Source organism: Brachypodium distachyon, chromosome 4 (assembly GCF_000005505.3).
Source record: "Brachypodium distachyon strain Bd21 chromosome 4, Brachypodium_distachyon_v3.0, whole genome shotgun sequence".
In the NCBI taxonomy this organism is placed as follows: Eukaryota; Viridiplantae; Streptophyta; class Magnoliopsida; order Poales; family Poaceae; genus Brachypodium; species Brachypodium distachyon.
The window spans coordinates 21,073,658-21,087,080 of NC_016134.3; the positions used below are offsets into that span (position 1 = coordinate 21,073,658).

Here is a 13,423-nt window from a genome sequence, read left to right on the forward strand (position 1 = left end):
TCGCTTTTCCGCTGTTGAATAAACTATGTTATTTTTTTTAAATGCTAACCCGAGAGGTTATGCAAAGTTGTAAGTACTATAAAGTTCTAGATGATGACGTTGTAATAAAATTACTTGACCTTTGTTTCTCGATATTACATCTTGAACTGTGTGTGCTAGTGAGTCGATCCAGGGACTAGCACTAAAAGCACAAAGATCGAACCCTGTATGGGGGAGGTCGCTTCAGCATTGCAGAATCCTCATGCAAGAGGCAATATTAAGTGTACTTCAACCAAAAGTTTAAACCACGATGGATAGGACTTCAAGTTTTAAACGACGAAGAACGAAGAACTAGATAAAAGCAAACTCCCCCTGAGTCAAATAAACGCGAAACCCTCCCCCTGACTCATTCTCCCCCTTTGGCATCAAGATGCCAAAAAGGTTGAAGACTTTACTGGACCGGAGTGGCTTCGCTGTCTTCAGGCTTCATGACGTCTGGGAAGTGCTTGGCGAAGAAGTCTTGAAGCATGCCACTGGTCTTGTCTTCGCGGGAAATCAGCTTCTTGATTAGCACCTCTTGGTTCTTCAAAAGAGCTGCATGCTTCCCGAGCATGTCTTGCTGATCGTCGATCTTCTTGGAGAGCTTCAACACAAGATTCTTCAGAGAGCCATCCGTGCATGAGCTGGTCTCATACTGAGAATCAGATGGACGAATTGGCTGCTTCAGCTGCTGTTGCGACGGAATTGGCTGTGATCCTTGGACGGGCAATCAGACACTGAAGTAGGAGGTAGCAGAGACGGCTCTGGATCTTGAGGCTTTAGCGAGAAGTACTTGTGCTGATGTTCCAACTCAAAGCGTTTCTCGGACAACTGCAATATTATCTTCATGATCTGAGGAGCGTATGGCAATGCACGCACACGGTCGGCAGAGGCATGAGTGATAGTCTGAAGAATGTAATCTCCGAAGTCCTTCTTCTCACCCTTGAAGACGGCAAGCAGCAGATTGTGGTGAAGACCAGCAATTTCACTTGAGCTGCCTTGCTTGGGAGTGAGTGTGAAACGGAGAATGTCATTGAGAATCTTTGCTTCAGGCTTCAGTCTAGAGAGTCCTCCAAAGGCGCCTGAGAATCCTTCTACATACAGGATAGCAATGTCTTCATCTGAGGCACCCTTTTCTTCATGTATCTTGGGCTGGCCATCGAACTCAGCTAGATCAATCTCATCGAATTTTTTTTTTCTTTCTTTCTTTCCTTTTTTTTCTTTCCTTTTTTTTTTTTAACTTTCCGAACAACTTGATCTCTAAACAAAATTCGATCTATGATGAAACACTTTCCAAAAGCACTCCTTATTGGACTCAGACTCAAACTCGCGGCTGAAAACTATAACTTGCCGACTCGATGTAGGACTGGAAGAGGGACTCGGTGTAGGACTCGAAGAGGGACTCGGTGTAGGACTCCAAGAGGGACTCGGTGTAGGACTCGAAGAAGGACTCGGTGGAAGATATGGTGGCGGTGGAAGATTATGGCGGTGGTGTGGCAGCAAGTTTGGCGGCGGAAGATTGATGAAGGAAACCTGCGTCACACGAAGAACAAGAAAACCAAAAGCAAGTTCGATCTAGTAGAAAAAAATCTGAAAAACGATCCAATCTAATCCAGCAACTCGACACGATTAATGCAGCAAAGATTCAACAATGCAAATACTAAAGTGAAAATTGCAAGGCTCAGATTGGTTCTACGACAAGGTAACTAATTCTAATTTTTATTTGGCTTTTTCTGGACGATAGGTAAAAACAGATCTAAACTACGAATAAACTGGAAAAATCTCACCGAGCAACCTTAAGCTCTGATACCACGTGATACGGGTGCGGGTGGCCCGATCTTTCGATGAGATTGATAACTCTCGATTTGTGTAGGAGGTGACGTTGATGATCCGACTACGGCCTAGAAGGCAGCGCCTTAGCAATCGATACACCAACTCCAAAGGGTTATTGATCACGCGGGGGCACGATCAACCTGACCACGAAGGTCTTTGTTCCTGCAAGCAATCGAAGAACAAGCAAGAACAAGATAAATAGCGGATGCAATCTAAAATTGCGAATATACTATATCAAACCAATGTCTCAACGAGACGATAAGTTGGAGTCTTGACGACGGTAAAACAGGTGGTCTAACCGACACACGCGATTACACGAAAGTAGCAAAGATGGCTAAACTTTATCTAATCAAAACCCAAGGCTCCATAGGGGGGCTCATGAGGTATAAATAGGAGGAGGGAGAGATATTTTCGTCCACCTTGAGTAAGGAGGCCGAAATCCAACTCTATCTCTAACTTCCCTAACAAACTACAACTCTTTAGGAAACAGAAAAACAGATCCGTCAGCTTGTTTTGTCCGCCGCGGTCAGCACGAGTCGAATCTCTTGATGGGGCCAGATCCGTTGGAAAGGTCTTGTAATTACCTTTCCAACAAGTACTTGTTTGCTTGATTTGGACTCCGGATGCGTCCTGGGTGATTAAAACAAATTCGGGTCTCCTGACAGCTCGGACCCGAATCGGATTCAAATTTAATTCGTGATATCTTTCTCTAGCAAGCTCCGAATCATGTGCCGTTTGATTTGTTGGAAAGTACACTTGACGTCCTTCCCTCTCAGCTGTATGAATGCTTGATTCTTGTTGGCCCTCCCGTTCGCCTCCATCGTATCTCATCTTGATCTTGGACTTGAAAAGCTCGACAAGATGCCTACGTAATAAAACGAGACAAGATAGTAGTAGCTCCGCCTCTTCATAAATATGACAATGAAAACAATTACTACTTGAATTCACCTGATTATAAATCTTGTCAAATATTATAGAATTGAGGGTACCAAAGGTCGTATCCATGGTTAGCATGTCCATATCATCCTCCCTTTCTTGAAAGGAAAGCCGTCCTCGGCGTCGTTTGTGCTGTAAAGAGACCGACAAAACAGACAAAGTGTGTGCATGGTATATGTATATGTCATCAATTTTAACTCCACTCCCATGCTGCACATTCGATGTTTCACGTAAATAAAACTCATAATAGTGCAAAGGATTAATAGTCATATTCCAACGACAAGTATCACATTTTAATTTGTAATTCTCATCATTAAACCATCCTAATGTAGGTGAACAATAATTCAAAATTCCCAAATGGCGAGCTACAATATGCGTCAATGTGCAATCATGCCACAAGTTATTTGTCGTACAACTATCACCAATATTAGAGGTCATATCAAAATGATTGAGCATACACAAAATATTGTTGTCTCTCAAATCAAGAAAGTTATCACAAGCAATGCAAATCTGATGCACCAAAACTTTATTGTTGACATCATGTTCTCCAATTAATTGAATAGTGTATCCATGGGCATTAGCAAAAGATTTTGAAATTGTTAACTCAGAAACTTTATCCATTGCATGTGACAAATATATAGGTGTATCAAGTGTAATATAACACAAAGAATTAATAGGTGGATCCTTATCAATCACTCCATGTCTAATCAACTCGACACAACCTAAATCAAATTTATCTATCTCACTTGTTTCTCCCAAATCATTAGTTATTTCCTCACATGATTCCTTCTCATCAATATCAAAATTAATATGTGCACTCAAATCATTAGAAGAATTAATTTCAGCAGTAGGTGCACTCAAATCAGCATGTAAATCAACAATTTCACATGGTGCAGAAAATTCAACGGGTATCTCATTTATTTCATCACATGTCATATTTTGTTCAGCAACACAATCATCTTTATCATTACCTTGTAGGCTCAACACGTTTCTTGTACACCTTCTCTCCAATTTCCTCTCCGCTTCACGAGCAAGATTAAGCAAACACAATAGAGAGTCGTATTTTCCGTATTCAATTATGTAAGAAATATCAAAGTTAAGCCCACAATAAAACCTATCCATTTTTCTTTGTTCGGTTTCATCTAAACCAGATCGCAAGGTTAAAATTTGGAACTCATGGTAGTAATCATCAACAGTTTTATCATCTTGTGTCAAACGTCGTAATTTGGAACGCAACTCATAAGCATAACTTGGAGGAACATATTTTTCTCTCATGATTTTCTTCATATCAATCCAAGTGTGAGGTATTTTGTTTTCTCTAACTATCTCACACCACCATGATAATGCATCAAAACGAAATTTACTACTAGCAATTTGGACCTTACGACTATCTAGTACATGGAAGCATGTGAATTGTTCAGTTAAAACTAGCTCCCAATCTATATACGTTTCAGCATCATTTTCCCCCTCAAAGAAAGGTACACACAATTTAATTGTATTAGAAGGATTGTTTTGTACCGTTGCCGTGGCATTATCAACAAGAGGCGTGGAGGATGGCCGTGGTGAAAAGCACTCATGGCGGTCACGGGATAGCATCGGTCTAGTTGCCATGCTTCGTGTAAGTCCTGTCATGATTAGTAGAAAACAAGAAACAAATCACAGTAATATGTTCCTATCAACTACTAGGATGTGGCTACAAGTCGCTCAACTCTCAAGCTAAAAATCAAGTTCTTACAAGTTCTTACCATGCAAAACAGGAAGGTGATGGCCAGCGGTGTAACCAACACCTCCGGAGATTAAATGTATCGATGCCTCGGTAACAAACCAACCTAGGTGTAGAATCTGTGGAGCTTGGAGGCTTTTGTGAGTAGGAAGAAATAGCAAATAATCAAATCAGCAATGCAAAGTTGAAAATATGCTCAATAATGCGAGTCCTAGCTGCTGGAGTCGATAAGAACGAATTACAGAAATAATCTAAGCCTAGATACTGAAGAAGGTAGGATAGAAAGATGGCACAACAAGTAAATCCCTGAGATTTTTTTTCTTTTTTTTTTCTTTTTGTGGCCTTCTGTTTGGCTTCTTATTCTTTTCTTCTTTTTTTTCTTTTTTTTTAACCCCAGAAACTCACGCAAAAGAAGGACCGGAAAACTGTACGTCGGTCTGTCGAAAAACAGCAAAGGCTGCAGTAAGAAAAATTCAGAAAAATATGGAAAAATATAGGTTCGAAGGGTATCGACAAAAGCTTTCCAGCAAGGGCACAATCACTCAAAACGGATGTCGGACGGTGGAGAAAACTGAGAAACACCGGGCTGCAGCGATGCCGGAAAACGAATGGAGAAACTTGGAAGCTCCGAAAGTCCACCTTACAAACCGAATTTGAGGGTCAAAGTGCAGGGCAACGCCCTGGATATTTCCTGATGCGCCTCGTCGTGAGCTTTCCAAAAAGTCCAAGAACGTCGAAATCCGAGTTGGTACGCAAAAGATACGCCCGTTTTACTGAACACGGGTCAAACCCACCCGAAACTAAAATTCTACCCGGACTCGGATCCGAAACTGACTCGAACTCTTTCTCTTTTTTTTCGTTTTTTTTCTTTCTTTCTTTCCTTTTTTTCTTTCCTTTTTTTTTTTAACTTTCCGAACAACTTGATCTCTAAACAAAATTCGATCTATGATGAAACACTTTCCAAAAGCACTCCTTATTGGACTCAGACTCGAACTCGCGGCTGAAAACTATAACTTGCCGACTCGATGTAGGACTGGAAGAGGGACTCGGTGTAGAACTCGATGAGGGACTCGGTGTAGGACTCCAAGAGGGACTCGGTGTAGGACTCGAAGAAGGACTCGGTGGAAGATATGGTGGCGGTGGAAGATTATGGCGGTGGTGTGGCAGCAAGTTTGGCGGCGGAAGATTGATGAAGGAAACCTGCGTCACACGAAGAACAAGAAAACCAAAAGCAAGTTCGATCTAGTAGAAAAAAAATCTGAAAAACGATCCAATCTAATCCAGCAACTCGACACGATTAATGCAGCAAAGATTCAACAATGCAAATACTAAAGTGAAAATTGCAAGGCTCAGATTGGTTCTACGACAAGGTAACTAATTCTAATTTTTATTTGGCTTTTTCTGGACGATAGGTAAAAACAGATCTAAACTACGGATAAACTGGAAAAATCTCACCGAGCAACCTTAAGCTCTGATACCACGTGATACGGGTGCGGGTGGCCCGATCTTTCGATGAGATTGATAACTCTCGATTTGTGTAGGAGGTGACGTTGATGATCCGACTACGGCCTAGAAGGCAGCGCCTTAGCAATCGATACACCAACTCCAAAGGGTTATTGATCACGCGGGGGCACGATCAACCTGACCACGAAGGTCTTTGTTCCTGCAAGCAATCGAAGAACAAGCAAGAACAAGATAAATAGCGGATGCAATCTAAAATTGCGAATATACTATATCAAACCAATGTCTCAACGAGACGATAAGTTGGAGTCTTGATGACGGTAAAACAGGCGGTCTAACCGACACACGCGATTACACGAAAGTAGCAAAGATGGCTAAACTTTATCTAATCAAAACCCAAGGCTCCATAGGGGGGCTCATGGGGTATAAATAGGAGGAGGGAGAGATATTTTCGTCCACCTTGAGTAAGGAGGCCGAAATCCAACTCTATCTCTAACTTCCCTAACAAACTACAACTCTTTAGGAAACAGAAAAACAGATCCGTCAGCTTGTTTTGTCCGCCACGGTCAGCACGAGTCGAATCTCTTGATGGGGCCAGATCCGTTGGAAAGGTCTTGTAATTACCTTTCCAACAAGTACTTGTTTGCTTGATTTGGACTCCGGATGCGTCCTGGGTGATTAAAACAAATTCGGGTCTCCTGGCAGCTCGGACCCGAATCGGATTCAAATTTAATTCGTGATATCTTTCTCTAGCAAGCTCCGAATCATGTGCCGTTTGATTTGTTGGAAAGTACACTTGAAGTCCTTCCCTCTCAGCTGTATGAATGTTTGATTCTTGTTGGCCCTCCCGTTCGCCTCTATCGTATCTCATCTTGATCTTGGACTTGAAAAGCTCGACAAGATGCCTACGTAATAAAACGAGACAAGATAGTAGTAGCTCCGCCTCTTCATAAATATGACAATGAAAACAATTACTACTTGAATTCACCTGATTATAAATCTTGTCAAATATTATAGAATTGAGGGTACCAAAGGTCGTATCCATGGTTAGCATGTCCATATCATCCTCCCTTTCTTGAAAGGAAAGCCGTCCTCGGCGTTGTTTGTGCTGTAAAGAGACCGACAAAACAGACAAAGTGTGTGCATGGTATATGTATATGTCATCAATTTTAACTCCACTCCCATGCTGCACATTCGATGTTTCACGTAAATAAAACTCATAATAGTGCAAAGGATTAATAGTCATATTCCAACGACAAGTATCACATTTTAATTTGTAATTCTCATCATTAAACCATCCTAATGTAGGTGAACAATAATTCAAAATTCCCAAATGGCGAGCTACAATATGCGTCAATGTGCAATCATGCCACAAGTTATTTGTCGTACAACTATCACCAATATTAGAGGTCATATCAAAATGATTGAGCATACACAAAATATTGTTGTCTCTCAAATCAAGAAAGTTATCACAAGCAATGCAAATCTGATGCACCAAAAATTTATTGTTGACATCATGTTCTCCAATTAATTGAATAGTGTATCCATGGGCATTAGCAAAAGATTTTGAAATTGTTAACTCAGAAACTTTATCCATTGCATGTGACAAATATTTTGGCAGCAGGCATGACACCACTTCGACGATTGTAAGCAAACCAATCATCGTTTAGATACTTCATCTTAGCAAAGTGTGTCCTGGGCAGAAGAATCTGCGCATAGTAGTCTTGCTGCACAGAAGACCAAAATCTTGGGTCTTCAGCTGATCTATCCTCTTTGTACTTCAGCCCATTGTTCAGCCTCACGAGGCGAAGCTCTGCATTCTTCAAGGCCTTGAAGTTTGCAATCTCATGGTTTGAGGAAACTGGCATTGTAGGCTTCGGAGACAATAACACACGGTTATCTTCGGACATAGCTTGAGATCTCACGAGCATCCGAGAGAGTCTCCTGTCCTCACGATTCTTTGCCACACCAGATCGCTTCTTCTTGGGCGCAGTCTTCAGCAGATCTTCCGGCAGACATTCAATCTCCACCAGATCATCAGACTCTTTTGCGGCTTCCTTTTCTTTCTCTTCTTCCTTTTCTTCTTCTTCCTTCTCTTCTTCCTTCTTCTCTTCTTTCTCCTCATCACTTGAGGAACTCGGGTTGGATGGTTCGGACGGTACAACATTCTTCACAACAACTTTCTTCACATGAACTTGCGGCGTTGGCACGGGGGAATCTACGTCTGTCTCTGCATCATTGACGTTGAGGTCATGGGTGGCTTCAGCTTCGAAGTCACAGGTTCTACCTTCTTCTGCAGAAACATCCACAGAATCTGTCCGAGGCAACGAGCTGCTGGTGGGGGGTTCTTCAGGACGAGCGAGCTCTTCCTTGTTTTGCCCGAATACCTCATCTCCTTCTTCTTCTTGCTGAGCGATTTTCTCAGACATAACTGTTGGTGATGATGCAGCTTGTTCCTGTTCCTCCAGGAGTGAAGTAAGCTTGACAGTTGATGTATCTGGCACAGGGGTGTCAATAGCTTGCTTCTTCCGAGGATCTGCCACAGACGATGAACTAGGGGGACTTCTTCCAGTAAGAACTTTGATTCTCAATCCAAATTCCTTGCGAGTCATGGTAACTTTCTTCGGAATAACTGGCGCTAGAATATCCTGACTTTCTTCAGTATCCGAGGGGGCTGCTGGGTCATTTCGGGCCTTGAGACCAATCTCGCGACGGGTCACACGAGCAGCATCCCTCATTTTCTCATATTCGGTCTTCTCTTGGTCAACTTCTTCATTACCACCTTGTTCTTCAGGAGATTTCTCCTTGGCGGCTTTCTTCCCGGCTTCGCTTTTGGCTTTGTCAGCCTTGATGCTCTCGGCTGCCTGCTTCTGTTCAGCAAGCACAGCCTTCTTCTTCTTCTCAAGCTCAGCCTGGGTCTTCAAAGCAATTTCTTTTTCATTCTTCAGGGCGATGAGGTCAGCCCTTTTCTTTTCTTCAGCTTCCTTCTCCGCTTTTCTCTTCTGCATCTCAACAGCTTTCTTTTCTTCTTTCTTTTTCAAGGCAGCTTCTGCCTTATCTTTCTCAACACGTTCTTTCTCAGCTCTTTCCTTCTCAGCACATTCTTCTTCTTCAATTCTTCGAGCAACACGAAGATTTCTGTTGAGCTCCCATTCTTCAGCCTGAGACTTGGCAACAATGAGACCTTCAACATAACTCATGAGGTGATCCGAGAGTGATCCTTCCTCATATGCAGCAAGAAGAACGGGGTTGATATGGACAACTTGAGGAGGATAAGGAATCTCTCCAGAAACCATAATGGCAGCATCCGCAACATCCTTAGATGAAGAACCGGGTCCGACAGCAGAGGCTTTCCTGGCTTTCTTCAGATCCTTCTGAAACTACTTCTCTGAGTCTTCAGAGCTCTTCCTCTTCTCCGGCATCTTAGCCTTGCCCTTGGTTTCTTCATTGGGATTCTTGCGGGGAGCTTGAGGAGGCAATGAAGAACCTCTAAGCCTAGACGCTCTGGCAGGACCACGCAACTCGACTGCAGGTTCCGACAAGAACACATCACTTTCTTCAGCATCTGAAGCCTTCTTGGACTTCGGCTTCTTGGAAATGTCAACATAATTGATGTCTCTGATGATCTTCGGAGCCTTCTTGTTGAATTCCTCACGGTGAGGCCCTCCATCCTTGCGGACAATCTTGAAGTGCTCCAGCTTAGGTGCAAGAAAGTACATGTTGGCGTTCTCAGCCTCTTTGGTTCTTCTTCTGATCTCGGTTGCGAGCACATGGGAGTGCTTTCGGATGATGTGCTGGAGACGATGCTTTCTCTTCATCCTGGTCTCCCCTTCAACATCGTCCTCTGAGGAATAGAGGACGAAGATTTCTTTAGCAGTGGGAGGAGGCACATCCTTGTATCTCTTCGCCTTTTCTTTCTTCTCAGCCTTGGGCTTCTTCACCACTTTCTTTCCACGACTGGGTAGTACTTCACCAGGGCGTGGGGAATTGATAGCATACTTCAGTCTGACGCCTGGTGAGGGTGTCACTCTCAGAGGAACATGTTCCTCGATTTCCTCATCTGAGTCTTCGATGTTTACAAGCAGAGACGCAAGAGGTGAGGGTTCAGGAGTTGAATCAAAGGTGTACTGAGTCTCTTTCTCTGAGTCATTGCTAGACCTGGTCAAATCTGACATGGTGACACCTGTGAAATAGAGGGTACAAGAATAGGCGAGAAGTACACTGTAAAACCCCGGATTTTCACAAAGTTAAATTATCGAGTTAAGTACTCGAGATATAATTAGTTCCAAATATGCGGGGCAGAAAAATTCATTTATATTTTAGTAGAGTATATTTTTATTTAGGTTTAACCATACTACTGGTTTGATAACGCTGGCTAGGGGGCAGTGTCGGTCGAACCCGGGGTCATGGCGATAACCATATAAGTGTAGATTTATTGGTTCTTAAGCATTTTGGTTTTACTCGTGTGTGTGCAAAGTGTTCTATAATTTTTGAACATCGCATAAAAAGCTAGCAATCATTAGTACTCAAATTAGATTAAGTACTAGACCCAACAAAAGGAAATTTAATTACTGATTGTGTTTCTTGTGCCTTGTTGTTAGCTACTTGTAGACTGGACTGCGTATCATGTATTGTAATCATTCCGGGTATCTTAGGCAAGTCCAGTTCTTGTTCATATCTGATGACTATGTTTTATCAAAGCTTTGCAATGTATTCTATTGGTATCACCTGCATCAAAAGAAAAGTTATCTTCTAAATAATATGACCTGGATGTTGTTGATTGACTAATGGAGCAGTCGATGAACTAATATGGCTGGTAGCTCGAACCCTGTTTGGAGGCTTTCAAGCCTGGCTTTCATGCCGTGGAAAGTGGGTTCGACTACAAAGGATATCACCTTAAGGTTTAATCAACAATGGACTACTTGTACTCGAGCGCCGTAGCGACCGCGTTGACCACATGACCTTGTATGGGCGGGGCTGAGCCGAAGTAATGCCATCTTAATGTCCTACCTCCCTGGGAGCGGTTGGGGCGACCTCTACTGTAGGCGACCAATTGCGATAGAATGAATGACAGTTGGACTTTGACCTCTACTGTAGGCTACCAACTTGTCATGGTGGGTAGCTGGTGTCTGAGTTCGTCGGCCAGCTACGCTGTGAGGTAACGGCAGATGGGGTGGGTGAAAAGGCTCTGTGTCCATGGGAGTGTTATCTGAGGCTGATCCCCTCGATGCATGACTATGGGCGTCTGTGGGTAAAGTAACGCACCTCTGCAGACTGTACTGAACCGTGGCTTGTCACTCCTTGTTCCGGGTAGGAACTGCGATCGCGGCGGGAAAGGAGTCCATTGGGGATGCTAACAACCCGTGAGACAAGGAGATCATAGATTTCAAAATATAACAACTTGACTCTTTTCTCAGAAATGTTTCAAAAATCATTGCTTATTGGGGACCATGGGTCCTAGTAGATCATAGTGCATTCAAACACATGTTGTTACCCTAGACTTGTTGAGTACCTTTTGTACTCATCCCCTATATAAACCTCCTTTGTATACGTGACCAACTCTTAGGACAGCAAAGGTGTTCCGTTTCATGATGGAGGCTAGGTGCACCATTTATCCTCGGATGGGAACCAAATTCAGGAACTCAATCGTCATAGTGTTATATGGGTAGTGAAACATCAAGACGTTGAGTAATGAAACTCTTGTAAGTGTTGAGTTGTATTTTGATTTGTAAAGGTAATGCTAATTATTCATGTATCGAATCCACTGCAATTGTTTCTGTTTACTACTCTGAGCGGCATATTACTTGAGAAATTTCACTTCACTTGTAATATGTCGGAGATCTGCGTGCTACTGGTTTAGTGGCATGTCGGGTCGTTACATTTGGTATCAGAGCAATGGTCGGTCTTAAGCTCGTAGGTAGCGAGGGACTGTACGGCCATTAAGTCAGAGTGCATTGGATCTTTTCATCTTATTCCATGCTTCTATCCTATTTTGTCTATAATCCTTTGTCTATTCTAATTCTCTTCCATCTATTGCTGTTGTTACTTCTCTACACCTTGCTCTATCTTAGCAGATCTATGTCCATACTAACTTCTCGCATAGGTGTGAAGCCTAACTCTTGTAGCACTAACTTAAGTTATAGAACTTATAGATAGTTGGCCTTAAAACATACTTGGTCATTAGACCTGTTTGTTCACTAGTGTTATATTAACCCAACGTTTTGTCAAAATTATTTGAAGAAGATTAATTTATACAGATGGCATGATTACATTATAAAAGGTATCATGTCTCATACTTGTATTGCTCAAAAATCTGGGGTTGTTTTTGCTTTATCTCTCATTTGATGGTTTTGATATACTATGGGTGGATATAGTATCATTGAATCCCAATCAAATGGAGCTAGTGGTGTGATGTTGGAGGCGGTGATATCAAGTTGAGTATTGCTCTCAGGAGAAGGGGTAGAGCACAAGTTTAGGAGACATCTAGGACCTGCACTTATCTGATTCTGATCTTGCCTATAATCTGGGTACACTTATCTATGCTTTCCACTCTTACCTATAATTCTAAGTTAAGATGCGGTAGATGGCGGGCATGAGAAAATTCTTTCCAGGCATGTCAGGTCTTAAATTCCACCTTTTCTGGATCATATCATTTCCTGATTGTGATCCTGAGGCACTTGCTTGCACTCTTCTGCGAGTCCTTAGGAGATGCATCCCTAAGATACACAAAGAAGTACATGCACATTATTAATTTAGGAGTTAGGACAACCATGTCCTTAAATGGTTTTGTACCTAACCTGAACCATGTTAATCTGTGCTGATTGCTTTACTAACACAACATAATGACATGCTAGCGACCACATGCTTAAATTTTAAATTGTCACTGTGTGAAAATTTCTGTTTTCTTCTACTTGAACCTGACGTATGAGGTAAATTTAGGTCCATGATTAAATAAATTTAAAGGGTTAGTGTATATACAACTTCCAGGATAGTTACTTCTTGCTATCCAAGGTTACTGTACATGGTAAACTGCTGTTGAATCAACTTTTGGTAAGTTAGTTCACTTAGCTTGTTTAAAAATGCAAGTCATGTTTGTAATGACCCGGGTGTAAATATTAAACAAATGCTAACAGGAAAAAATAAATGCATTTGTGTTCCTAGTTCAGAGAAGTTTATTAGAATGCATAGAACAAAACTACTTAACTTGGTTTCAGTTTCCTTTGTTAACAACTAATACAACTGGTGGACATTAGTATCTTGTTAGCTTGTCTATTTGGTAAACTAAAAAAATCATGTAGTTTAAAGTTCTGTCCAAAAGTAAACCTTGCAAGAACTAGAACCAACTAAATTATTAGTGGAGAAAGTAAACATCTTTTACTTGATAGGATTGGTAACAGAAGTAAGGAAAAATAAAATCTGCCATCGGAAGCTTAGTTGATAGCATTATTTTGA

General features: G+C 42.0%; 1 protein-coding gene across 1 annotated transcript; it reads right to left on the reverse strand.

The window, feature by feature from the left end:
• Positions 1 to 430: 430 nt before the first annotated feature.
• On the reverse strand, positions 431 to 9,267 carry LOC104584993 (caldesmon-like). Its single transcript, XM_010240866.1, has 4 exons — positions 8,935 to 9,267; positions 8,134 to 8,889; positions 898 to 1,020; positions 431 to 727 (listed from the first exon to the last, which is right to left on the reverse strand). Exons 1-4 carry the CDS (start codon positions 9,265 to 9,267, stop codon positions 431 to 433), a joined length of 1,509 nt encoding a protein of 502 aa, XP_010239168.1.
• Between the last annotated feature and the right edge of the window lie 4,156 nt (positions 9,268 to 13,423).

Coding starts and splice junctions, on each gene's coding strand:
- LOC104584993 (XM_010240866.1), bottom strand. CDS start 9,267: ATGGTTTCTGGAGAGATTCCTTATCCTCCTCAAGTTGTCCATATCAAC. Junction 8,890..8,934: donor AAGCTGAAGAAAAGAAAAGG/GCTGACCTCATC, acceptor ATTGCTTTGAAG/ACCCAGGCTGAGCTTGAGAA. Junction 1,021..8,133: donor AAGTTGTTGTGAAGAATGTT/GTACCGTCCGAA, acceptor CTCACTCCCAAG/CAAGGCAGCTCAAGTGAAAT.